The 23,585-nt window shown below is 59.3% G+C and overlaps 3 protein-coding genes across 4 annotated transcripts; 2 read left to right on the forward strand and 1 right to left on the reverse strand.

Moving 5' to 3' along the window:
* The first annotated feature begins 681 nt into the window (after positions 1 to 681).
* GPX2 (glutathione peroxidase 2) lies at positions 682 to 1,545 on the forward strand. Its single transcript, XM_052696397.1, has 2 exons — positions 682 to 975; positions 1,045 to 1,545. Exons 1-2 carry the CDS (start codon positions 751 to 753, stop codon positions 1,393 to 1,395), a joined length of 576 nt encoding a protein of 191 aa, XP_052552357.1. The 5' UTR covers positions 682 to 750; the 3' UTR covers positions 1,396 to 1,545.
* Positions 1,546 to 1,920: 375 nt separating this feature from the next.
* CHURC1 (churchill domain containing 1) lies at positions 1,921 to 3,668 on the reverse strand. The gene is made up of 4 exons (XM_052696430.1): positions 3,538 to 3,668; positions 3,317 to 3,452; positions 2,611 to 2,681; positions 1,921 to 2,192 (listed from the first exon to the last, which is right to left on the reverse strand). The coding sequence occupies exons 1-4, from the start codon at positions 3,607 to 3,609 to the stop codon at positions 2,100 to 2,102; spliced, it is 372 nt and encodes a 123-aa protein (XP_052552390.1). The 5' UTR covers positions 3,610 to 3,668; the 3' UTR covers positions 1,921 to 2,099.
* Positions 3,669 to 4,561: 893 nt separating this feature from the next.
* SPTB (spectrin beta, erythrocytic) lies at positions 4,562 to 23,493 on the forward strand. Of its 2 annotated transcripts, none has more exons than XM_052696320.1 (35): positions 4,562 to 4,706; positions 6,576 to 6,744; positions 6,827 to 6,978; positions 7,757 to 7,930; positions 8,016 to 8,107; positions 8,189 to 8,269; positions 8,351 to 8,466; positions 8,643 to 8,755; positions 8,846 to 9,033; positions 9,109 to 9,226; positions 10,007 to 10,165; positions 10,237 to 10,542; positions 10,838 to 10,988; positions 11,573 to 12,440; positions 12,819 to 12,956; positions 13,026 to 13,785; positions 14,186 to 14,388; positions 14,466 to 14,556; positions 14,631 to 14,777; positions 14,858 to 15,121; positions 15,199 to 15,405; positions 15,493 to 15,582; positions 15,668 to 15,937; positions 16,770 to 16,900; positions 17,121 to 17,325; positions 17,719 to 18,338; positions 18,839 to 18,977; positions 19,047 to 19,131; positions 19,217 to 19,413; positions 19,490 to 19,587; positions 19,860 to 19,938; positions 21,625 to 21,764; positions 21,831 to 22,004; positions 22,182 to 22,224; positions 23,020 to 23,493. In XM_052696320.1, exons 2-35 carry the CDS (start codon positions 6,609 to 6,611, stop codon positions 23,173 to 23,175), a joined length of 6,891 nt encoding a protein of 2,296 aa, XP_052552280.1. In that variant the 5' UTR covers positions 4,562 to 4,706; positions 6,576 to 6,608; the 3' UTR covers positions 23,176 to 23,493. The 2 variants fall into 2 exon arrangements, with proteins under 2 accessions (XP_052552280.1, XP_052552281.1); XM_052696321.1 differs by having other exon boundaries at positions 10,240 to 10,542.
* The last annotated feature ends 92 nt before the right edge of the window (positions 23,494 to 23,585 follow it).

Here is a 23,585-nt window from a genome sequence, read left to right on the forward strand (position 1 = left end):
GTGCAGCAGGATGGTGGCAGACAGCTGGATATTTGGGCATTAGGATGCTGTTCCTTATTGAAACTGATAGACACTAGGATGGTGATGAGTGCTGAGACACGTGAGCATCGGGACGATGGTTGGCAGTGGGATGGGGGAACCTTAGGGCAGTGGCGGTCACTGGGATGAGTTGGCAACAGAATGATGGCCACTGGCACTTGTGGTTATTAAGGTGGTTATGGACAGTGCAACATTGGGCACCAGGGCAGGTGTGTTTTAGGCCACTGTCACTTCCTGGGATGAGTGAGCATTGGAATTATGGTGGGCACTGGGACAAGCCGACATTAGAACAGTGGTGGCATTAGGATAAGTAGCGGGCAATGGGACAGCACTGAACATCAGGATGGATGGGTACCAGAAGGATGACACGCAGGCAGCAGGATTACGGCTGGCACGGGGATGGTGATGGACACACGGGCTTCAGGATGGTGGGCACTGGGACGGGCGTGCGCTAAGGACAATGTGGGGGCACACACAGCAAGCACCCTGCGCCCAGCCCCAGGCTGCTTTGAGCTCCGTGCTGTGGCAGCCACATCAATAATTGAGGCCGGTGGCGCTGCCCTGGCCTTCCCCCACCCCGTCCCTGGGCAGGTGCCAGCAGGTGGGCCGGCTCTGCTTTCCACCCAGTCACAGCACAGATGCCGTCACGTGGGCACAGGTCAGCCTTTAAGGCGGGCAGGCAGGCGGCAGAGCACATCGTCACCTGCAGCCATGAGCATTCCCATCGCCAAGTCCTTCTACGACCTCAGCGCCACCTCCTTGCAGGGGGAGAAGGTGGACTTCAACGTCTTCCGCGGGCGGGTGGTCCTCATCGAGAACGTGGCGTCGCTCTGAGGCACCACGGTGCGGGACTACACCCAGCTCAACCAGCTGCAGGCACGCTACCCGCGGCGGCTGGTGGTGCTGGGCTTCCCCTGCAACCAGTTCGGCTACCAGGTAAATCCACGGGAATGAGGGGACGCGGGGTGGCGGATGATGCGGCTCAGCCCCTCGTACCCTTGCCAGGAGAACGGCACCAACGAGGAGATCCTCAACTGCCTCAAGCACGTGCGGCCGGGGGGCGGCTTCGAGCCCAACTTCACCCTGTTCCAGAAGTGCCAGGTGAATGGGAAGGACACCCACCCCGTCTTTGCCTACCTGAAGGCCCACCTGCCCGCCCCCGTGGATGAGGCAGACCACCTGATGGCTGAGCCCCGCTTCCTGGTGTGGAGCCCTGTGCGGCGCTCTGACATCTCCTGGAACTTTGAGAAGTTCCTGGTGGGGCCCGAGGGGGAACCTTTCCGTCGCTACAGCCCTCGCCTGCCCACTGCCCAGATAGAGCCCGATATCCAGCGCCTCCTCAAGCTGGCCAAGTAGGGCCGTACCCCCCGCTCCAGATAGCCCCCGTCCTCTGCCAGGTGATGGCCCCCTCCGAAACCCCCATGGGGAGGGGGTCTGATGGGGTGGAGGGCTGGGGCCGCTGGGATGGGGCTGGCGGCAATAAATGAGCTGGAGGTAGCATCCAAACCCCCTTGTTTGCGCCCCCCTTCCTGGTTTTTGAGACACTGAGCACATGGGATGCAGGAAGTAGTTGTGCACAATGGAACGGTGCCAAAGCATGGCGGCAGCTCCATTATAGGAAGAGAGGGGGAGAGGTGAAAGCAATTTCTGCAGCCTCACAGTGAGGGTGTGCCACCCCGCCCTGCCCACAACAGGAATGAGTGCCCCCAGAGGGGCACAGCAGGCAGAGTGAGGCAACAGCCTTAGAAGGGCGTTGGGTGGGTGGGGAGGGGGTTGGGAGCAGAGCAAGCACTGGGAGGTGGGGCACAGGAGAATGACATCACCCCTAGCCTGTTCCCACCAAGGGGGGGAACAAATACAGAGTGCTTCTGCATGCAGCTCTGAGCTGTACTAAATTCACCTTTATTGCTCGCACTCCTCAGGCAGCTGCGCTGCACAGAACCGTTTCAGGGTGCCAACAGGCTGCCCATCCCCATTCCCCCCCCCCCCTTCTTTTCATCAACACAAAGCGGCCTCAGCTCAGGGCTGAAGCCCCCCACACCCAGGGTTACAAACTGCCTTCAGAAGAGTGGGGTCATCTGACGTGGGTCGTCAGGCAGGATGCTGACCGAGTCCTCGGCGCGGCCGCATAGCAGGCACAGCATGGTGTACTCCTGGAGCAGAACACAGCGCAGGAAGGGGGCTCAGGCCACACTATCCCCTCCCTCCACTGCCAAGGAAACCTAAGCTGTGGCTGACACCTGATCCCTGATTGCAATCAGATCACAACGGATTGTGTTTCATCCCCCCAGGACCCTGCCTCACTGGTTGCCCAGAGCCCATTTTCCAGCACTTTGCTGCTGAATGGGCAATGAGCCAGGGAAGAGGGATGGGGAGTGTGGGGTGGCTGCTTTCATGTGTGCCACAGAGCTCCTGAGCTGTACACCTGTGATACCGGGTCCAGTGCCAGAGCTGCTGCTCACCTCCAGCGGCTGTGAGGGCAGGTGGGCACTAGCAAAGATGAGGGCACCCCCCAGGGCTGGGGAGAGACCATGCAGCACAGCAGAACCCCCTGACCCCTGGAGGATGTACCTGGTAGTCATCCACCACGCTGAAGGTGTACTCGTGGCGTGCAATCAGGTGGTGGCAGTTCTTGCACAGGTCTGCAGAGGAAGCCAGGTAAGGGCAATCAGGGATGGGGATATGACGACGTGCCCAGCCCTGGCACAGTGCTCACCGGGGACCCTTGGCTTCACCTCTGAACCCACTTCAGCCCCTACACGGGGCAAAAGTCCCACCCTGGGATGCTGAGCCCCCTGAGCCCCAAGTTAGGTCTCAAAGCACCAACCCTCCCCCCCACTCCCCCAGCAGGTAATCACCCCTGTAAGGCCCCAAACCCTCAATATCCCCCTCAAGGCTCAACTCCTCCCAGTTTCCCCTTTATGGCACCGGACTCCCAATGCCCCCTCGAGCCCAATACCTAAACACTCCCTCCACTCTCCTCCCTCTCCCTAATATCCCCCATACATCCCTCCAACACTCCTCTCTTTACAGCACCAAACACCACCAATTACCCCCTTCAGACACAAGCCTTGAGCCCCAGGTCCCCCCCTCCCGGAGACCCCGCAACACCTCCCCCCACAAAAGGCAAACCCACCCTAAAGCACCAGACCCCCAACACACCCCTCCACCGCCAAAAAAAACCACCAAACCCCCAAGAAACCGCCAGGAGTCCCACACCCCCCTTCCAGACAGCCTCAGAGCCCCCCCACACCAGGCCAGACCACCCCCCGCTCACGGTCGTAGGTGATGATCTCATCGTCGCCGTGCAGGCCGGCGGCGCGGTTGCCCAGCAGTACGAAGTCCCGGCGGCCGCACCGCGCGCACCCCACGAAGTTAAGGAGGAAGGAGCCGCCCTCCAGGCACGTGGTGCCCTACGAGGGGACACCGCACGGCTCGGCACCGGGCTTCCGTGCTCCCGCCCCCCACCCGGCCCGGCCGCAACCACGGCCTACCCACCCGCTCGGGGTATTCCGTGCCCACACAGCCCCCGCACATCACGCCGCTTCTCGCGAGACTTCCGCCGCGCATAGGGTGGCGATTTGCGCTGACGGAGGCGTGGCCAAGCGTAACCACGCCCCCCCTCCCCCCTCCCCACGAGCGCACAGGGCTGAGTGGGGGCAGCTTGAGTTATTGAGGGGTGGTGGGGGCGCTCGGAGCTACGGGCTGCCGTTAGGGGTAGCTGTCACTGTTGGGCTCCTAGGACTGGTTGGGCAGCACCCAGGGGGGCAGTCAGGACCAACGGGGGGCACCCAGGAATAATTTAGGAGGCACTGAAGGCCACTGGGGGGGGCATCTAACTTTAAGTGAGTGGGCCCCTAGGGCTAGTTAGGGGTCCCTCGGGCTAGTTAGGGGCACCCAGCGCTAAATGGGGGCACCCAGCTCTCACCTGAGGGAACCTAAGGCCAATGTGTGTCGGTCAGAGCTAAGTGGGGAGTCACCCATGGTTAACTGGGGGCACCCAGGACAAAGTGGGGTCACCCAGTATCAACTGGGGGCACTTAGCACTCCCAAGGCTATTGGGGGGCAACACTAACTGAGGGGTTCACCTAAGACTAATTAGGGGCACCCAGCAGTACTTAGGAGCACCCAGTGCTAAATGAGGGGGTAACCAATGCTATAGGAGGGGACACCCAGCGCTAACTGGGAGGAATCATAGGATTAACTGTGACTCCCCAGCCGTATGGGTAAGTAGGGCCAACTGGGGGCAGCCAGCACTAACTGGGAGACGCACAAAGCTATTGGGGGCTCACTTCGTCCTAACTGGGGGACACCTAGGACCGGCTGTGGTCACCCATCACTAACTGGGAATGCTCCTCACCCCGCTTCCTCCCCTCTCCCCCCGCCCCGCTCCACCCTGCCGGCGCTCCCGGTACCGGCGGCGCTGGCCGGGGGGGGCCGCTGTGCTGCATTGCGGGGCGGCACCGCGTCCCCGCCCGCCTCCGCCCGGCCCTGGGGGGGAGCGGGGCTATCGGGGCGGGCAGCGCCGGGCCCCGGGCAGGAATGTCCCTGCGCGCTCCGATAATGGTATTTATAGCGCGGCGCCCGGCGGCTCCGCTCCCCCCGCCCCGCTCCGCGCCCGCACTCGCCGCCCTTCGCCCTCCCGCAACCGCCGCCGCCCCGCGCAGGTGAGTGCGGCACCGGGGGGCGGGGGGACGACCGAGGGGGCGGTGGGGATGGACGTCCCCGAGCGCCCTGGGGACACCCAACGGGGGGTGGGGTTCCGCTCGGTGTCCTTGGGGGAGGATGCAGCCATGGGGTGCCCCGATGTGGGGCGTCCCGATGCGGGGTGCCCCAGTGTAGGGTGTTCCAGCGTGGGGTGCTGCCATTTGAGGTGCCCCGATCGAGGTGTCCCAATCCTTTGGGTTCGGTTTCGCTCAGAGTGGGGTGTTTTTCTCCATGCTCGCCGCTGCTGTGCTGGGTTCGGTGCCACAGTGAACAGCCCCACTGTGGGATGTTGCTGCGGAGTTTTGGGGTCTCATATGGGTCTACTGGGTTGTGGGTGCCCCCCGCTCTAGAGAGAGAGCGGGGCTGAGCCCAGGCCTATTTATAGCTGGCAATGCACGCAGCGTGGCAGCACGTGTGTGTGCCACCGGCGGGCGACTGCAGGGACAGCGGGACAGGGACAGGTATTGTGGGGCCCCGGGGAGCTGTGCCGTGCCGTGCCATACCGTGCCGTGCCATGCCATTCTGTGCCATGCCATGCCATTCTGTGCCATGCCATGCTGTGCCACTAATGGACACAGTGCCAACCCTCCTCCCACAGCAGTGCTCTGAACCCACTTTGGTCATGGAGATTTGGGGTGATGCTGAGTGTTGGCACCCCATAGACTCACTCTTTTGGGGTGAATGGGGATCCCATACGCTGCTGTTCTCCTGTACCCCTGTCCGGGATACCCACAGAGGGTGGCAGGGGCTCAGGGCACCAAGCGGTGGGATCACCGGGCACAGTGTGGGCACTGTGGTGGCAGCTCAATGCCAGCCCAGGGAAGTGCTGATTCACGGCACTGAGCAGCAGACTGGGAAGGCAGCAGGGGGCAAGTGGGATGCCCTACACTGTGACCCCACTGGGCTCTGTGTTTTCCTGGTGGTGGCAGAGGCAGATTTGAAGGGTCGGCGCTCCCTACGCTGTCAGTGTGCACTGGCGGCACGTTGGGGGCCTTGCCAGCACTGGGGAGGAGCAGGAGGATGCTGGCTGCCCGCTGGCATGGCAGGCGCAGAGGCATGGCACTGCTCAGCAGCACGTGTGGGAGGGTTCCCACATATGGGATTCCCCACGGTTGGAGTGTTTTTGAGGTACTGTCTGGCACAGTGCTAGGATGCTGTGTGCTCTGCTCCTGCATGCTCTGCATGTACACCCCTCCCTAGCCTCATTCACACATGCACCACTAAGATTAGGGCACAGCACAGCACCCAGCCCAGCCTGGCTGGCCCCGATAACCCCCCCTGCGCGCAGGTTTTTTCCCCCCGAAACCCTCACAGCCCTTGGGGTCGCCCCATGGGGGACACCTCAGTGTGCCATACATCCACAGGTGCTGAGTCCCAACTGGGCAAACCCCATAGCACAAAGAAGGTGTGAGGATTTTGGGTGCTGGAGGTGACAGCCCCCAGCCTGGCTCCTCACACCCTTCAGGGGCCCCAGGGCGGCCGGCAGCTGCTGGCAGCATTTTTAGATACCGGCTGGTCCTATCTGTGGCTCAAATGTCCCTGAGGGCGGTCGTCCCCTCCCTGTCCCCCCTGAACCAGCAGCTGTTGCCTGCTGTCTGCGTAAAGCCCCTCCGGCGCAGGCGTGTGTCAGTGCCAGTCCCTTTGGGTGCCACCCATGGATGCTGTGGGACCCATATGGGGTGACAGCCGTGGGGAGCACCCAAACACCTGGGAGCAACGCTAAATCCCGCTGAGCTGATTAAGCGGCAGGTCTTAGCCGCAAATCCTACAGCACAGCGGGGCGGTCATGCCTGTGCCCGCATCACCCAACGAGGGTCCTTTCCCCGTAGCCGCCGGCCACACAGCCGCGGGACACCGGGACCATGACCTCCGAGAATGACTATGACCATCTGGAGCTGCAGCAGTCCTACAGCCACTGGGATGCCTCCGACGATGAGTTGGACAACGACAACAGTTCAGCGCGACTCTTTGAGCGCTCCCGCATCAAAGCGCTGGCAGGTATGGGGCTGGGTTTGGATCGCTGGAGTCCCTGACACTATGAGTTGGAGATGGTGTCACTGTGGTTGCTCCCCCGTTGCAGATGAGCGGGAGGCAGTGCAGAAGAAGACTTTCACCAAGTGGGTGAACCTGCACTTGGCTTGCGTCACCTGCCGCATCTCCGACCTCTACTTGGACCTCCGGGACGGGCGGATGCTCATCAAACTGCTGGAGGTGCTATCCAAAGAGATGCTGGTATGAGTGTCCTCCTGATAGAAACCCTGGGGTCCATCCTGTGCCATCTCACGCCCTGCTGTGCTGTGATGTGCCTTGCTGTGCTGTTGCATAGCTGCGCCATGCCTTCTCAACCCATGCTGTTCCGTCCCATACCATCACGTGCCATGACATCCCATGCTGTGTGTGCAGTCTCATTCCGTGTTATGCTGTGCCATGCCATCCCATCCCATGCTGTTCCATACCACAGTGATCTGTTTCCTCCTGTGCTATCTCACGCCATTCCACTCTATCACATCCCATGCCATCCCATCTTGTGTCATCTGGTGCCATCTCACTCTATGATATACCATGCTATGCCATGCCATGCCATGCTGTCCTATGCTATACCTTTCCCTGCCATCCCATACCTTGTGCCATTCCATGCCCTTCCATGCCATCTCATCCTATGCCATGCCATCCTATGCCATACCATGTTCTTCCATACTATCCTGTGTTGTTCCACGCTGTATAATCCCATGCCATGCCATCCTTTGCTATCCCATCTTATGCTGTACCATGCCATCCTATGCCATGCCAACCCATGCCATGCCATCTCATGCCTCATCATTCCATACCACAGTGTTACATTCACATTCCCTGCTATACTATCACCCCGTGCCATCCTGAGCCATAGCATTCCATGCCAAGCCACCCCTTGTGCTGCGCCCTGACTGCTGGGCATGGCAGTGGGGGTCCCTGGGCAGGGCAGGGCATGCCAGGCAGTGAGGGCAGGACACTGAGTGCTTTTGTGCCCCAGCCCAAGCCCACCAAGGGCCGGATGCGCATCCACTGCCTGGAGAACGTGGATAAGGCACTGCAGTTCCTGAAGGAGAAGCAGGTGCACCTGGAGAACATGGGCTCCCATGACATTGTGGACGGCAACCACCGCCTCATCCTTGGCCTCATCTGGACCATCATCCTCCGCTTCCAGGTACCGTGGGCAGGTGGCACCCACAGACTCAGTGCCCCAGCAGGAGCCATATTCCACCATCTTGGGTTGTCAATCTGTCCCACAGGTGCAAGATGTCATCAAGGAGATGAAGGAGGGTCCAGAGACACGCTCGCCCAGGGACGCGCTGCTGCTCTGGTGCCAAATGAAGACAGCAGGGTAGGTGGAGGTGGATTCAGTGGCCTTGGGGCCCAGGGGTGCACAGAGGGTGATGGTGACCCCTTTGTTTCTTCACCGTAGCTACCCTCACGTGAATGTCACCAACTTCACCTCCAGCTGGAAGGACGGACTGGCCTTCAACGCCCTCATCCACAAGCACAGGTTCATGGCACAGCCGCTGGCATAGGTACAGTGTCAGCGGTATCAGCTGTGTCAACATGTCTCTGTGCTCTCTGTCCCCAGGCCTGAGCTGTTTGACTTCAAAACTCTGACCAAGTCCAACGCCCGGCACAATCTGGAGCATGCCTTCAGCGTGGCCGAGCGGCACCTGGGCATCACCCCACTCCTTGACCCTGAAGGTGAGTCCACCTGCCTCATTTCCCCCCCCCCTTGGGACATACCCATGGAGGGATAGAAGTGGAACAACCCCAGAGGTGGCTCTGCGTGGGATGTGAATGTGGGGACCCATCAACACCGTGGGATGGTGGTACCCCATTGTGCTGGTTGGGGCTGACACCTCTCTGCCACTGCACAGATGTGTTCACGGAGAACCCCGATGAGAAGTCCATCATCACCTATGTGGTGGCCTTCTACCATTACTTCTCCGAGATGAAGAAACTGGAGGTGAAGGGCAGGAGGCTGGGCAAGGTCAGAATGGTGATGAGTTGGGATGGCATGGCATGGCATGGCACTGGAGAGTGCCAGGATGTCCCGTGCTCACTTCTGGCTGTGCCATAGGTCATTGAGCATGCCAAGGAGACCAAGCGGATGATCGAGGGCTATGGGGGCTTGGCCTCCAACCTGCTTACCTGGATCGAGCAGACCATCATCTCCCTCAACAGCCGCAGCTTCGCTAACTCACTGGCTGGTGTGCAGCACCAGCTGCAGGCCTTCAGCACCTACCGCACGGTGGAGAAGCCACCCAAGTAAGCATTTCTCCCACACCTCCTGCCCGTGTTGAGCACCTGTGGATGCCACAGGCTGAGCTCTCGCTGGCTCAGGTTTCAGGAGAAGGGCAACCTGGAGGTGCTGCTCTTCACCATCCAGTCTCGGATGCGAGCCAACAACCAGCGTGTCTACACACCACAAGAGGGGCGTCTGGTCTGTGACATCAACCGGGTATGGAGGCACATGGTGTATTGGGTCCACTGTGGGGTAATTTAGGCCCTTGAGTCTGACTGTGTCCACCTTGGGGTAGGTTGGGTTCCTCTCGGCATGTGTGAACTTCAGGTAGTTTGGGTCTGTCTGAGGGCATTTCAGATCTTGGGGTAGATAGGGTCTGTGTTGGAGCAGTTCAGGTCTTGTGGCATTTGGGCTTGGTCTTGGGGCATATTGTGTCCATTCTGGAGCATTTTCAGTCCATCCTATAGCATTTAGGCTCTTGGGCCAGGTGAGGTCCACCTTGTTGCAGGTTGTGTCCATCTTGGGTGTTTGTGCACCTGGGTCAAGTTGGGTCCACCCTGGAGCAGTTAAGTCCTAGGGCATTTTGGGTCCATGTTGGGGCAGGTTGGACCAATATTGGAGTTGTCCAGGTCCTGGGGAATTTGGGCTTCATCTTAAAAAAAGTGTGGGCCCATCTTGGGGCAGGTTAGGTTCATCTTAATTAAGAACTTGGGTCATTTGAATTTCCTCCTGGAGCAGGTGGAGTTGAAGTTGGGTCTACCTTTGGGGCAGTTAAGGTCTTGGGGCACTTGGGCTTCATCCTAAGGTGGATTGGGTCCATCTTGTGTTGGATTAAGTCCATCAGTGCAGTGCAGTGTGGATCCATCTAGGAGCAGATTGTGTTTCCGCATCGATATTCCCCCACCCTTGTGGCACACTGGGACTCACCAGCAGAGCAAGGCATGGACAGTGGGATGCGGAACATGTGTCCCACCACCCAACTCTGCCTTTTCCCAGGCATGGGAGAAGCTGGAGAAAGCGGAGCACGAGCGGGAGTTGGCGCTGCGCAATGAACTCATCCGGCAGGAGAAGCTGGAGCAGCTGGCACGGCGCTTTGACCGCAAAGCAGCCATGCGGGAGGCCTGGCTGAGTGAGAACCAACGCCTGGTGGCACAGGTGGGGCCAGCAAGCACCACTGTGGGGATTGGGGCACCCCGACATTGCCTCACTGCTGGCTTTGCTCCCAGCAGGATAACTTTGGCCAAGACCTGACAGCAGTGGAGGCAGCCAAGAAAAAACACGAGGCCATTGAGACAGACACAGCTGCCTACAAGGAACGGGTGCAGGCCATCGATGCAGTGGCGAAGGAGCTGGAGAGGGAGGGCTACCACGACATCAAACGCATCAGGGGGCGCAAGGACAACATCCTGAGGCTCTGGGAGCAGCTCCAGGAGCTGCTGCGCAACCGGCGCCAGCGCCTCGAGATGAACCTCACCCTTCAGCACCTCTTTCAGGAGATGCTGCACAGCATCAACTGGATGGATGAGGTCAAGGTGAGCTGCAGGTGGATGCAAGAGATTCGGAGTCAGCATGAGTATGGTGCCTTGGTCCCACCACACAGGGGATCAGTGGGGCTTCTTGGGGAGTCAGAGGTGGTTATGGGGTGTTTGGGTTCTGGAGAAAGATGTGGTGCTTGGAGTGTGCAGCTACCGGCCCCACATTATGCCAGGAAGTGATGGGTGCAGGAGATGCATCCATGGTTGGGTGAATGCATCACAGAGATAATGTTGGTGCTGGAGTGCTCACCACCTGCTCGTAGCCTGCAATTGACCTCCAGGTATATCACAGGTGCAGCTGGCCTCGTCCGAATGTGGGAAGCACCTCCTTGAGGTGGAGGAGCTTCTGGAGACCCACCGGCTGCTGGAAGGTGACATGGCACTGCAGGCAGAGAAGGTGCGGGCTATCAGTGCTGCTGCCCTCCGATTTGCTGATGCTGAGGGTAGGTGTGCTCCAAGGGGTTGGGAGTGCTCCAGGGGTTGGATGCTCCAAAGTTTTGGGGGTTCCAAGGGTTGGGCATTCTGTGGGTTGGGTGCATCAGGGTTGGGTTTCCTGAGGGTTTCTAAGGGTTGGGTTCTCCAAAGGTTGGGTGCTCCAAGGGTCTCCAGTGGTTGGGTACTCTAAGTGTTGGATTTTCTAAGGGTGGGTGCTCCAATGATTGGGCACTCCAAAGATCTCTAATGGTTGGATGCTCCAATGGTTTGGCATTCAAAGGGAGGGTACTCAAGGGTTTGGGTCCCCCAGAGGTCGGGTTGCTCCAGAGGTGGGTGCTCCAAGTGTGTCTACTGATTGGGCACTCCAAGGGATGGGCAGTCAAAGGGTTGAGTTCTCCAAGGGTGGGTACTCCAGTTTTTGGGTGTTCCAAGGTTCTTCAGTTTTTGAGTGTACCAATAGTTGAGTCCTCTAAAGGTGGAGTTGCTCCAGAGGTGCATGCACAAGTGTCTTCAGGGTTGAGTGAACCAGGATGCTTCCTGCAGCACACCTTAGGAGCCCCACTAATGCATGCCCCTGCTGCTCTCTGGCCAGGCTACCGTCCCTGTGACCCCAGAGTGATCCGAGACCGTGTGAACCACCTGGAGATGTGCCGGCAGGAGCTGCAGGCGCTGGCGGCGAGGCGTAAAGCCCTGCTGGAGCAGTCCCGGGCTGTCTGGCAGTGTCTGCAGGAGCTGGACGAGGCAGAGAGCTGGATCAAGGAACAGGAGCAGATCTACTCAGCGCTGGACTACGGCAAAGACCTGGCAGGTGTGCTGCTGCTGCGACGTCGTCACACTGCACTGGAGGCTGAGCTGGAGGCACAGGGAGCCCGACTGGAGAAGGCACTGGTGATGGCTGAGCAGCTGGCAGCAGCAGGGCGTGATGCTGGGCGGCTGCGGGACCGGGCAGCTGCCGTGCGGGTACTATGGGACCAGCTGCAGGAGCTGGTGACCTTCCGCCGCCGTGGGCTGCGGGAGGCCGAGGGCTTCTTCCAGTTCCAGGCAGAGGCTGAAGAACTGGCAGAGGTTCTGGCGGAGGCTCGGCAGCGAGCGGCCAGCGAGGAGCTGGGTCACGATGAAGTCCACACGCAGGCACTGCTGCGGGAGCACCAGGAGCTGCTGGAGGAGCTGGCGGCTGCCCAGCATCTCCTGGAGCGCTTGGGTCACCAAGCAGAGGGCTTCCCACCAGAGCTGCGGGCTGGCCCCGAGGCGCACAACCGCCTGGCAGCATTGCAGGAGCTGCACCACGAGGTGAGCACGCTGGCCAAGACGCGTGGCCGAAGGCTGCAGGATGCCCTCAACCTCTACACTGTTTTTGGAGAGAGTGAAGCCTGCCAGCTCTGGATGGGCGCCAAGGAGCGGTGGCTGGAGAAGCTGGAGGTGCCCAACACGCTGGAGGAGCTGGATGTGGTGAAGCACAGGTAGGGTATGGATGAGCTGCCACTTGCTATCATGAGCTCTGGCCAGTTCTCAGCCAGGTGCTGTGAGTTCTCTCTGGTATTCAGCCCAGTGTCAAGAGATGTGGCCAGTTCTCAGCCTGGTGTCATGAGTGCTAGCCAGTTCTCAGCTTGATGTCACGAGATCTGACCAATTCTCATCCCAGTGCCATGAGCTCTGGCAAGTTCTCAGCCTAGTGCCATGAGATTTGGTCAATTCATAGCCCGATGTCACAAGCTCTGAGCAGTCCGCAGCACAGTGTCACAGTCTGCAGCCAGTTCTCAGCCCCACGCAATAAGCTGTGGCTAGTTCTTGGTGCAGTGTCACAAGATGCAGCCCGTTCTCAGCCTGACTTCCCACAGGCTGGATGGGCTGGAGCAGAAAATGGCTGGTGTGGCTTCTCAAATTGATGCTGTCAACCGCTCCGCTGACGGTCTGCTGGAGAGCGGCCACCCACACAGCCCACAGGTCCGGCAGTGCCAGCAGCAGCTCAATGAGAGGTAGGTCCCGGAGCAGCAAGGGCTCCTCACCCCACCGTGCCCCCCACCTTGACCCTCTTGGCCATGCAGGTGGGACCGTTTTCGGGAGCTGGTGTCCCAGCGGCGTGCAGCAGTGGGCTCGGCGCTCAACCTGCTCAGCTTCCAACTGGAGTGCGAGGAGACGCGCGCCTGGCTGCTGAGCAAGACGCGGGTGGTGGAGTCCACGCGGGAGCTTGGCCATGACCTGGCTGGCCTCCTGGCCACCCAGCGCAAGCTGTACGGCATTGAACGTGAGCTGACAGCGGCCGAGAGCCGCCTGGATGCCTTGCGTCCGCAAGCCACCCTCCTGGCCCAGGAGCGCCCTGAGTTGGCCGAGGACACGGCAAGGCGGCTGGCAGGGGCGCAGGATGCCATGGATGGGCTGCAGGGTGCCCTGCGGGACCGAGCAGCTGCGCTGGGAGAAGTGGGGCAGCTGCAGAGTTTCCTGCAGGACCTGGATGACTTCCAAGCGTGGCTCTTCAGGGCACAGAAAGCCGTGGCAGCCACTGAAGAGGTGCCGACTTCGGTGGGTGAGGCAGAAGAGCTGCTGCGGAAGCATGCGGCTGCCCGTGAGGATGCCGAGGGGCACGCAGCTGCCTTCACGGCGCTGCTGGAGGCAGGCAAGCGGGTGACAAGCAATCAGGAGGACCCTGAGTATGAGCAGCTGCGGGAGCGGCTGCGGGGTGTGGAGGCAGGCTGGGGAGCCCTGCACAAGATGTGGGATGCCCGGCAGCGCTTCCTTGCCCAGTGCTTGGGCTTCCAGGAGTTCCTGCGCGATGCCAAACAGGCTGAGATTCTCCTCACCAACCAGGTGGGTGAGGGACGTGGGGATGTGTGGTAGAGAACACCCAGGGCACAGCTGTGCCATGCTCTTGCAGTTAGGTTTGTGTGCTTGAGATTGGATCCACACTCAAGGCATGGTTGTGCTGTGCACGTAAGGTGGGGTCCATGTGATGGAGAGCGCTCAGACTGTGCCATGCTCTTTGGGCTTGGATCCATGCAGCAGAGAGCACCCACAGCATGGTTGTGCCATGCATTTGGGGTTGGGTTCAAGAAGTGGAAAGCATCCAGGGTGTGATTGTGCCATGCTCTTGAGATTGAGTTCATGCTCTTGGGGTTGGGTCCTTGCAATGGAGAGCCCCAATGGGGCTCCATCACAGGGGAGGACTGATAGAGCCCTGATAAGATGCTGAGCCCCCTGTGCCCTCTAGGAGTACACACTGGCCCACCTGGAGTTACCCCCCACACTGGAGGGTTCCACAGCTGCCCTACGCCGTTTTGAGGATTTCCGTGCCTCCATGGAGAGCAGCGCTGAAAAAGTCCCTAGTGTGGTGACCAGTGGCTCCAAGCTCGTGGCAGAGGGAAATATCTTCTCTGAGAAGATTAGTGAGAAGAACCAGGCCCTGCAGGAGCGGTGAGTCAGCAAGGGGCCGATGGGCAGCACTGTGGTGTGGCAGTGGGGTGATGTCTGTGCTTGTGTCCCCATGCCAGGCACAAGGCGAATGTGGCCAAGGCAGAGGAAGCAGCGGGCTTGCTGCAGGACAACCACAAGCTGCAGAGCTTCCTGCAGAGCTGCCGAGAGGTGGGTGAGCAGCACGGTTGGTGGCACAGTGGGGTGCCCATGGCCGAGCCGTAACACACTCACCCTGCCTGCAGCTCACTGCTTGGGTAGACGAGAAGATGCTAACGGTGCAGGATGCATCCTATGGAGATGCACGTGGTCTGCATGGCAAGTGGCAGAAGCACCAAGCCTTTATGGCAGAGCTGGCAGCCAATGAGGCATGGCTGGAGAAGATCAAAGTGGTGAGTCCCGGGGAGGCGAGATGGCTATGTGCCATGGCCTGGGGATATGGTGCTCACTGAGCTCATCACTGTGCCAATAGGAGGGCATGGAGCTGGCAAGCTGCAAACCACAGTACGGTGCAGTGGTGGGCCGGCGGCTGGACGAGCTGCAGGCGCTGTGGAATGGGCTACACGGCGCTGCCACGGAGAAGGGCCAGCAGCTCTTTGAGGCCAACCGCACTGAGCTGTATGCCCAGAGCTACAGTGATCTGGAGCGCTGGCTGGGGCAGGTAGAAGGCGAGCTGCAAAGCACGGAGCGTGCCAAGGACCTCACCGGGGCCAACTTACTGCTCAAGAAGCTGACGGTGCGTGGCATGGGGATGGGGTGTTCTGGCATTAGGAATGACCTCAGGCATGGGACCTGATGGCGTTCCCCTCCCAGCGGCTGGAGGAGCAGGTGGCGGCACGACAGGAGGAGCTGGTGGAACTGAAAGCACCACTTGCTGGGGTCACACCAGAGCCTGATGGGCAGGAGGAGAAGCTCCAGCAGCGATTCCTTGACCTGCTGAAGCCTCTGGAGAAGAAGAGGAAGGAGCTGGAAACTTCCAAGGCGATGTACCAGCTGGGGAGGGACCTGGAGGACGAGATGGTGAGCACCATGGTGGCAGAGGGGGCTGCAGGGCTGGGGCTGCAAGGCTAGGGGCATACATTGCTGAGCAGATGCTCTTGTCCTCAGTTATGGGTGCAGGAGAGGATGCTATGGGCCAGGTCAACTGAGCACGGCACCAACCTCCAGAGCGTGCAGCGTTTGGCCAAGAGGAATGAGGTGAGTATGCCGCCATGGCACCCACTGACCTACCCAGGGAGGTACGGTACCACACACAGCCCCTAAGACCCTGACCCCACTGCAGACTCTTCAGAAGGAGCTGCAAGGCCATGCCCCCCGCCTGGCCGAGGTGCTGGAACGTGGTGAGGCGGCTGCTGAAGGATCCTGCCCGGAGCTGGCGGAGAGGGCACGGGAGTTGCGGGCACAGTGGGAGGCGCTGAGGGAAGAAGTGGCTGCTCGACAGCAGAGGCTGCAGGAGGCCAGCGAGGCCCAACAGTACTACCTGGATGCTGGCGAGGCTGAGATGTGGGTCAGCGAGCAGGAGCTTTTCATGGGAGATGAGGAGAAGCCGAAGGTGAGGGTGGCTCTGCATTGTTTGCCAGTGTCTTCTGGGGACTCCGTGCCATGCAGTGTCCTACATGCCGTCCTGTGTTGTTATGCCCCATCCCATGCCATATCGTGCCATGCTGTGCCAGGACATGCCATCTCGTGGTGTGTGTCATTGTGTGCCATCTATCCGTCCCCTGTCAATACATGCCATCCCATGCCGTGCCATACCGTCCACACCTTGCCATGCCATCCCACACCATGCTATGCCATTACACAATATCCTGTACCGTGAGATGACTCTAGAGTCATGTCATGCCATGCTGTGCCATCATTTGCGGTCTTTGGAATATCATGCTGTGCTACTGCGTGCTGTCCCATGTACTGCCATGATTGGCACACTATGCCATGCCATCACACATCATCCCATGCCACACCATCACCATGTTGTTACAGGTCATCTTGTGCCATCAGAAGTCATCCCATGCCACGCTATGCCTTGCCATGTCATAGCATCCAATGCCATTATATGCCTTTTCATGCCATGCCATGGCATCCTATACCATGCAATTACACTGTCCAACCCCATGCTGTGTGTGCCTTTACACACTAACACATGCCATGATATGCCATCCCATCCCAACATGCAGTATCCTATCACATGCCATCATGTGCCGTTACATTGCATTCCGTGCCATCCATTGCATACCACACCGTGCCATGATGAGCCCACCATTGCTTCCTTCTGCACTGGAGGGAGGTGGGACAATTCCACAGGGTGGGCACTAGGGTTGAACCCTGGCCACCATCTCTTGGCTATGCCATATACTGACTTTTCATTGGTGCCCTTCCTGCTGCAGGACGAGGAAAGTGGTTTGGTGATGCTGAAGAGACACGTGAGGCAGCAACGCTCCATTGAGGACTATGGGCAGACCATCAAGGAGCTGGCGGGGAGGGCTCAGCAGCTGCTCTCTGCTGGCCACCCTGAGGGGTAAGTGTAACCATCCATGTCCCCATCCTGGGGACAGCCCCATGGCTGCAGTGCCCGGATGAGATGACACTTCAGTGACACTCACTGACCTGAGTGGTAGCAGTGGAGGAATGTGGGGAGCCCATCTGTGGGGGGTCCTTCTGAAAAAAAGCCCTGAGACATGGCAAGACCAGCAGGTTTGGGTGCAAACTGAGATGTCTGTGTGCCTGGGGCCACGCAGGGAGCAGATCATCCGGCTGCAGGGCCAGGTGGACAAGTATTACGCGGGACTGAAGGAGGCGGCCGAGGAGCGCCGGCGGCGCTTGGAGAACATGTGCCACCTCTTCCAGCTGAAGCGTGAGGTGGAGGACCTGGAGCAGTGGATTGCTGAGCGTGATGTGGCAGCCTCCTCCCAGGAGCTGGGGCAGGACCTGGACCATGTCACGGTGAGCCCACTGGCATGTGCATGGTGGGGGAGGTGGTGATGAAGATGAAAATGGTGATGGTGGCGATGGAGGTAGAGTCAGTGATGGTGGTGGTGGTGATGGAGATGGTAGAGGAGATGGTGATGAAAGTGATGGCGATAGGGAAGATGGAGACAGCAGTGGAGATGGAGCTGAACATGGAGTTGGAATTGGAGATGGTGATGGTGGTGAGATGCCGAGATGGTGAGACGGTGATGGTGAGATGGTGGTGGAGATGGAGATGATGATGGAGATGTTAGTGGTGATGGAGATGATGGTGATGATTGCATCGGAGAGGGTAGTGATGGTGATGATGGAGATGATGACAGTGGGTCATTTTTGGGTGGTGAACCCATCTTTTCTTTCCCACCTCAGATGCTGAGGGATAAGTTTCGGGAGTTTGCACGGGAAACAGGCAGCATAGGACAGGAACGTGTGGACCAGGTCAACCTGGCCATCGAGGACCTCATCGATGCGGGGCACACCGAGGCTGCCACCATAGCTGAGTGGAAAGACGGTCTGAATGAGAGCTGGGCTGACCTCCTGGAGCTGATTGACACACGCATGCAATTGCTGGCCACCTCCTATGATCTGCACAAGTACTTCTATGATGGCTCTGAGCTGCTGGCCCTCATTGCTGCCCGCCACCAGGAGCTGCCCCAGGACCTGGGTGATGACTCAGGTTCAGTGGAGGCTTTCCATCGCATGCACAGCGCCTTTGAGCGTGACCTCCAGCTGCTGGAGGGGCAGGTGCAGCAGTTTCGAGAGGTGGCAGCTCGCCTGCAGACTGCCTATGCTGGGGAGAAGGCAGTCAGCATCCAGCAGCAGGAGCAGGAGGTGGCACGGGCACTGCAGGCACTGCTGGAAGCATGCAGCGGACGCCGGGCGCAGCTGGTGGACACAGCCGACAAGTTCCGCTTCTTCAGCATGGCACGTGACCTGCTCTCCTGGATGGAGAACACTGTGCGGCAGATCCAGACGCAGGAGAAACCCAGGTAGGTGCAGATGGGTGGGGGTCCCACTTCCCTGCTCACCAGTAAGCACAACCTCAACATCTCCATCAACTCTCAGCACCACCATTTCCAACATCTCCATCCTCCATCTCCATCTCTTCTCCCAAATCTCTTCCCCTTACATATCTGTCCTCTGACGTCTCCATGCGCAACATCTCTAGCCCTCATCTCCATCTCTTGACGTGTCTATCTCCATCCCACAACATCTTCATTCCCCGCTGTCTCCATCCAACCAACTCCAACCTCCTATACCTCCATCCCCAACATCTCTGCTCCTCTTCTCCATCCCCTCAAATCTTTGACCCACAAAATCTATGTTTCCCAACACTGTCACTCCCAACAGCTCCATCCTCAACACTTCCATCCCCTTGACGTTCTGTATCCCCAGCATCTCCATGCCTCATGTTTCCACCCCCCTGACATCTCCATATCCCTGACAATGCCATATCCTCAACAACTCCATTCCCAACCTCTCCCCCCAGGGACGTTTCCTCGGTGGAGCTGCTCATGAAGTACCACCAAGGCATCCGCGCTGAGATAGATGCCCGTGACAAGAGCTTTGCTGCCTGCATTGAACTAGGCAAGAAGCTGCTGCAGCGCAAACACCGGGAGTCACCTGAGGTGGGTAACAGCCCCTCGGGGTGGGGAGACAGTAGGAAAGGACCTCCTCATGACAGCCACCTCTTGCAGATCAAAGCAAAGCTGATGGAGCTGCTGGACAGGAGGAAGGCCATGATGGAGATGTGGCAGCAGCGGTGGGACCGGCTGCAGCTGTGTGAGTGCGGTGATGGGGTTTGGGTCGGCTGTGCGGTTTTTGGGGTCCCCCTGCTGGGGGGCTGAATGCTGTCCCTTTCCCGCAGTGCTGGAGGTGTGCCAGTTCTCCCGGGATGCCTCAGTGGCTGAGTCGTGGCTGATGGCACAGGAGCCATACCTGGCCAGCAGCGACTATGGGCAGACGGTGGATGCGGTGGAGAAGTTGCTGAAACGACACGAAGCCTTTGAGAAGTCCACAGCCACGTGGGAGGAGCGCATCGCTGCCCTGAGGAAGCTGACGACGGTGAGTTGGTGGCCCTTTGGGTGGCAAGAGGACATGGCTGGATTCCCACTGATTTCCATATCCTCTTCCCTGGCAGCTGGAGCTCATGGGTGGACGGACACTGCAGGAGAAGGATGTGGTGCACGACACTGCTCCTGAACATCATCTGGATCTGGATGTGGAGCTAAAGGCAGGGTAAGGGGTGTAGTTCCCATGTCTCTAAATGACAGCACCTTCCCTTGAAGCAGGGAATTTTTAGCAATACACCTTTTCTGAGCAAAAGCCATGCAAGCAAAGCAGCTGACCCACAGCACTGCTCTTTTCTGGGGCTTTTAATTCTTGGAAGAAAGCACAAAAGCCCCAGGTTCATGCCCCTGACTCCCAAATCCACTGCTATACTGATTTTGGGGGTTCCCTCTATTCCCACCTCCATCCTTTGGGATGCTGAGCACCATCTCCATCTGCAGGTCTGAGGAGGAGGAGGAGAAGAGGAAGGGAGTGATCCCTCAGGAAATCTCTCCACCTGCTGTCGATGGACCCCAGCCGGTCAGTTCTGCCTTTTAGCTTTCTCCTTCCCCAGAACCAGGGACCCCACGGCCCCACCATGCCAACTGCTGCCCCTGGACATGTCCCTGCAGATAGCCCTTGGTCCCTGTCCCTTTACACTCTCCCTCCCATCCTGCAGCAGGAACAGACACAACCCGTACCTCCAGCCCTTTGGCTGTTGCTTGCATTGAATTGAATAAATTTTGAATGACCCCAATCATCAGGCAGGCACAAGGGCAGTACCTTTGCCAGAGTGCGTCCCATGGATGGGAGCCCGGGGGGGGCTCAGGGTGGTTGGCAGAGGCTGGCACCCATGGGTGCACAGGGCAGAGACAGAGCCAAACACTCTGGAGCAGACAGATCCCTACTGGCATTTGTCCCAGGAGTAACCCCCAAGTCACAGAGACACCGCATGGCCACCACCACATGGCACCTAGCTGTTCAAGCTGGCTCTGTCCTGGCTTGGAAGGGACAACTGGCTTCTTGGGGACAAGGGCACGTGGTGATGGTGCTTCTGGCTGGATGTGCCTGTGTTGGTTCCCTCCTTTGTGTCCTTGGAGCATGGTCACCCCAAGGGGATATCGCCCCATGGGCATCATCACCTCAAGGGACATCACTGATCTGCAAGGCATTGACTACCCTGCAAGGCATCGTCACCCCATAAGGATGTCACCCTATGAGGCATCATCGATGCCTGGAGGTATCACCAACCTCTGGGGATTACCCTGCAAGATGTCATCGCCCTGTGCTGCATCGTCACTCCATGTCTCCCTATGGGACATTGTAACCCCATGGGGGTGTCACCCTGGAAGACATCACCCTATGGAGCATCATCACCCCAAGGGGCATCATAACCTCATGGGGACATCACCCCAAAAGTCATTGTCACCCCACAAGGCACTGCCACCCTCTGGCATTGTCACCCTCTGTGCTGCCACTTCATGCTTGCTGCCACTCTCTCTGCTCCTTGCTGCCTGCTTGGGGACAGGAGTTGCTTTCTGATTGTTCTGCCTGCTTGGGGACAACAAACCCTACTGCCTCTCCTGCCCGCTTGGGAACATCTGGCTCTCTGGGGACATCTTCTGGCTCCTTGGGGACAAGATCACTTCTGGGGACAGGGATCCCCAAGTTTCTATTGGGGGACAAGATTACTTCTGCTGCTTGGGAAGAACTTCTATCTCCTTGGGAACAGGGTCTGCCTGATTTGGGACAAGACTGCTTCCTGCAAGCTTGGGGACACTAAGCTTGTCCTCCCTGGGGACAGTCACCTGGGGACAGCCTCCTGTATCCTGTTCCCTTTGGTGGGACACCCCACAGGCACTCCCCGTGGCTCACTGCTGCCATCTCCAGCAAAGGCCTGAGACCACCACCATGTGAAGGATACAATTGCCATGCTCCGGATCCAACCATGCTTCTTCCCAAAGCCTCACCCTGAGCATTTCATCCACCGCGTGCCACTGTCCCCAAGCACTGGCACCATATTCAGAGGTCCCATGCCGTGGTGGCTCCCAATGGCTGCCAGCTCCCATGCGTCACCAAGCGTGGGGTGGCCATCCCCAACATTGGTACCTGTGTTTCACGTGTCCCCACTGGGGATGGCACAATGGGGAGGCCCCATGGGTGGTGGCTTTCTGGGAGGTGACAGCAGTGGGGATGGGCAGTGACGTGGCTGTTGCTTTGCAACAGCTGATAGTGCCCGAGGAGGAGCCCATAGCACCACGGGAAGAGGTAGCCACATTGCCTGCCCAGCCTGCCCACGTTCAGCTGGAGGGCTACCTGGGCCGCAAGCACGACCTGGAGGCGGCCACCAAGCGTGCATCCAACAGGTAGGCACAGCACAGTGGCCACCCATGGCTGCGGAGGTGGCCCAGTTGTGACGGAGCTGCCCACAGGTCGTGGAGCACGCGGTACTGCGTGCTGCGGGGTGAGGAGCTTGCCTTCTTCAAGGATGCCAAAAGCCGGGCACTGGGGGTGCCCTGCCAGGGTGAGGAGCCCCTGGGGCTGCGCAACGCACGCTGCCAGGTGGCTGCTGGCTACAAGAAGAAGAAGCACGTCTTTGCGCTCAGGTATGGTCCGATGTGGTTATGGCATGGAGCTGCATGGTTATGGCGTGGAGCTGCATGGTTATGGCAATATACAGCACGATTGTGGCACTGTACGGCATGGTGGTGTCATGGCATGGCATTGGCGCGGTGAGCCACAGGGTGGCAGATGTCTCACCACCAGCTGTGCTCTGCCCCCAGGCTCAGCAATGGCAGCGAGTGGCTCTTCCATGGCAAGGATGAGGTGAGGGGTGTCCTGGGGGCATTGGGTGGCCAACAGGATGTTGGGGTGGCCAAGGGGACAAAGAATGGGGTGGCCAGGGGACATTGAGGTGGCCAGAGGTGCCCAAGCAAGTAAAGGTTCTCCACAGTGGGAGGGCTGGAGGGTGGCCAGAGGGATCTTGGCATGACCAGCAGCACCTAAGGGGACATTAGGGTGGCCAAAGGGGTATGCGGAGGTGACCTGCGATACCCAAGGGGACGTAAGGGCAGCCATGGGACATTGGTGTAGCCAACGGTACTCAAGAGGACAAAAGATGGTTAGTAACATCCAGGGGAATATTGTGTTGGCTAGTGGTAGCCAGAGGGCATTGGGGTGATCAGAGGTGTATAGAGGTACATAGTGCTGCTCAGAGAGACATAGGGCAGCTGTGGGATGTGAGCATGGTGAGAGGTGTGCAGAGGAATATGCTGGGGCGATGGGTGACACAGGTGGGCCATGGGACATGAGGGTGGCTGGAGGGGCCCAAATCGATAAGGGCTGGCCAGTGGTGCCTAGGGGATGCTGGGGTAACCAGAGGTGCCCGAGTGGGACTTGGTGGTGTTCACTGATGCCTAGTGGGACATAAAGTGACCATGGGACATTGATTAGAAATACCCAAGAGGGACACGGTGGTACCTGGGGGGACATAGCATGGCCACGGGACACTGGGGTGAGCAGAGGTGCCCAGCGGGGACACTGGGTGTCTTGGCGCTCCCGGGTCAAGCCGTGGGGCGACCCCCAGGGCCATGGGGTGCCAACAGCCCCATGCCCCTCCAGGAGGAGATGCAGACGTGGCTGCAGGGGCTGCACATGGCCATCACCTCCTGTCAGAACCTGCCGGCCAAGGCGCGCAGCCTGCCCCCACCCCACGCCCCCCCTGAGCCCCGACGGGACAAGGAGAAGCGCTTCAGCTTCTTCCCCAAGAAGAAATAACAAGGGGGGGGGGGGGGGCAGCCCAGCACGTACGCAAGTGCGCACGTGTATATATATATATATTTATAGATATTTATATTTATATATATACACACATCTCCATGCTTCAGGGCATGCACGCACCTCAGTGGAGGCGCACGCACAGATACGCACACGAGTGTGCTCACATCCCCCACCCCCCTGGGGAACACACCTGTGTGTGTTTGCACTCGCGTGGCCCCGCATGCATGCACATGCACCCACTCCACGTGGGCACATCCTGGCCCCCCACCCCCTTTTCTAAGCCATAAGCCCTCCCACCCCCCCGTCCTACCAGCGTGCCCTCAGCCCCATGGGCACCAACCAAAGAGCACGAAGAGCACGACCTCCCCAAATGCTTGGCCCCTTGCTGTGGGTGGGGGGCACCACTT

Source organism: Tympanuchus pallidicinctus, unplaced genomic scaffold (assembly GCF_026119805.1).
Source record: "Tympanuchus pallidicinctus isolate F22 unplaced genomic scaffold, pur_lepc_1.0 scaffold3, whole genome shotgun sequence".
In the NCBI taxonomy this organism is placed as follows: domain Eukaryota; kingdom Metazoa; phylum Chordata; class Aves; order Galliformes; family Phasianidae; genus Tympanuchus; species Tympanuchus pallidicinctus.

Coding starts and splice junctions, on each gene's coding strand:
- SPTB (XM_052696320.1), top strand. CDS start 6,609: ATGACCTCCGAGAATGACTATGACCATCTGGAGCTGCAGCAGTCCTAC. Junction 10,989..11,572: donor CCGATTTGCTGATGCTGAGG/GTAGGTGTGCTC, acceptor CTCTCTGGCCAG/GCTACCGTCCCTGTGACCCC. Junction 22,225..23,019: donor TCTTCCATGGCAAGGATGAG/GTGAGGGGTGTC, acceptor ATGCCCCTCCAG/GAGGAGATGCAGACGTGGCT.
- CHURC1 (XM_052696430.1), bottom strand. CDS start 3,609: ATGCGCGGCGGAAGTCTCGCGAGAAGCGGCGTGATGTGCGGGGGCTGT. Junction 2,682..3,316: donor TGAGATCATCACCTACGACC/GTGAGCGGGGGG, acceptor CTTCCTCTGCAG/ACCTGTGCAAGAACTGCCAC. Junction 2,193..2,610: donor GCGTGGTGGATGACTACCAG/GTACATCCTCCA, acceptor GTTCTGCTCCAG/GAGTACACCATGCTGTGCCT.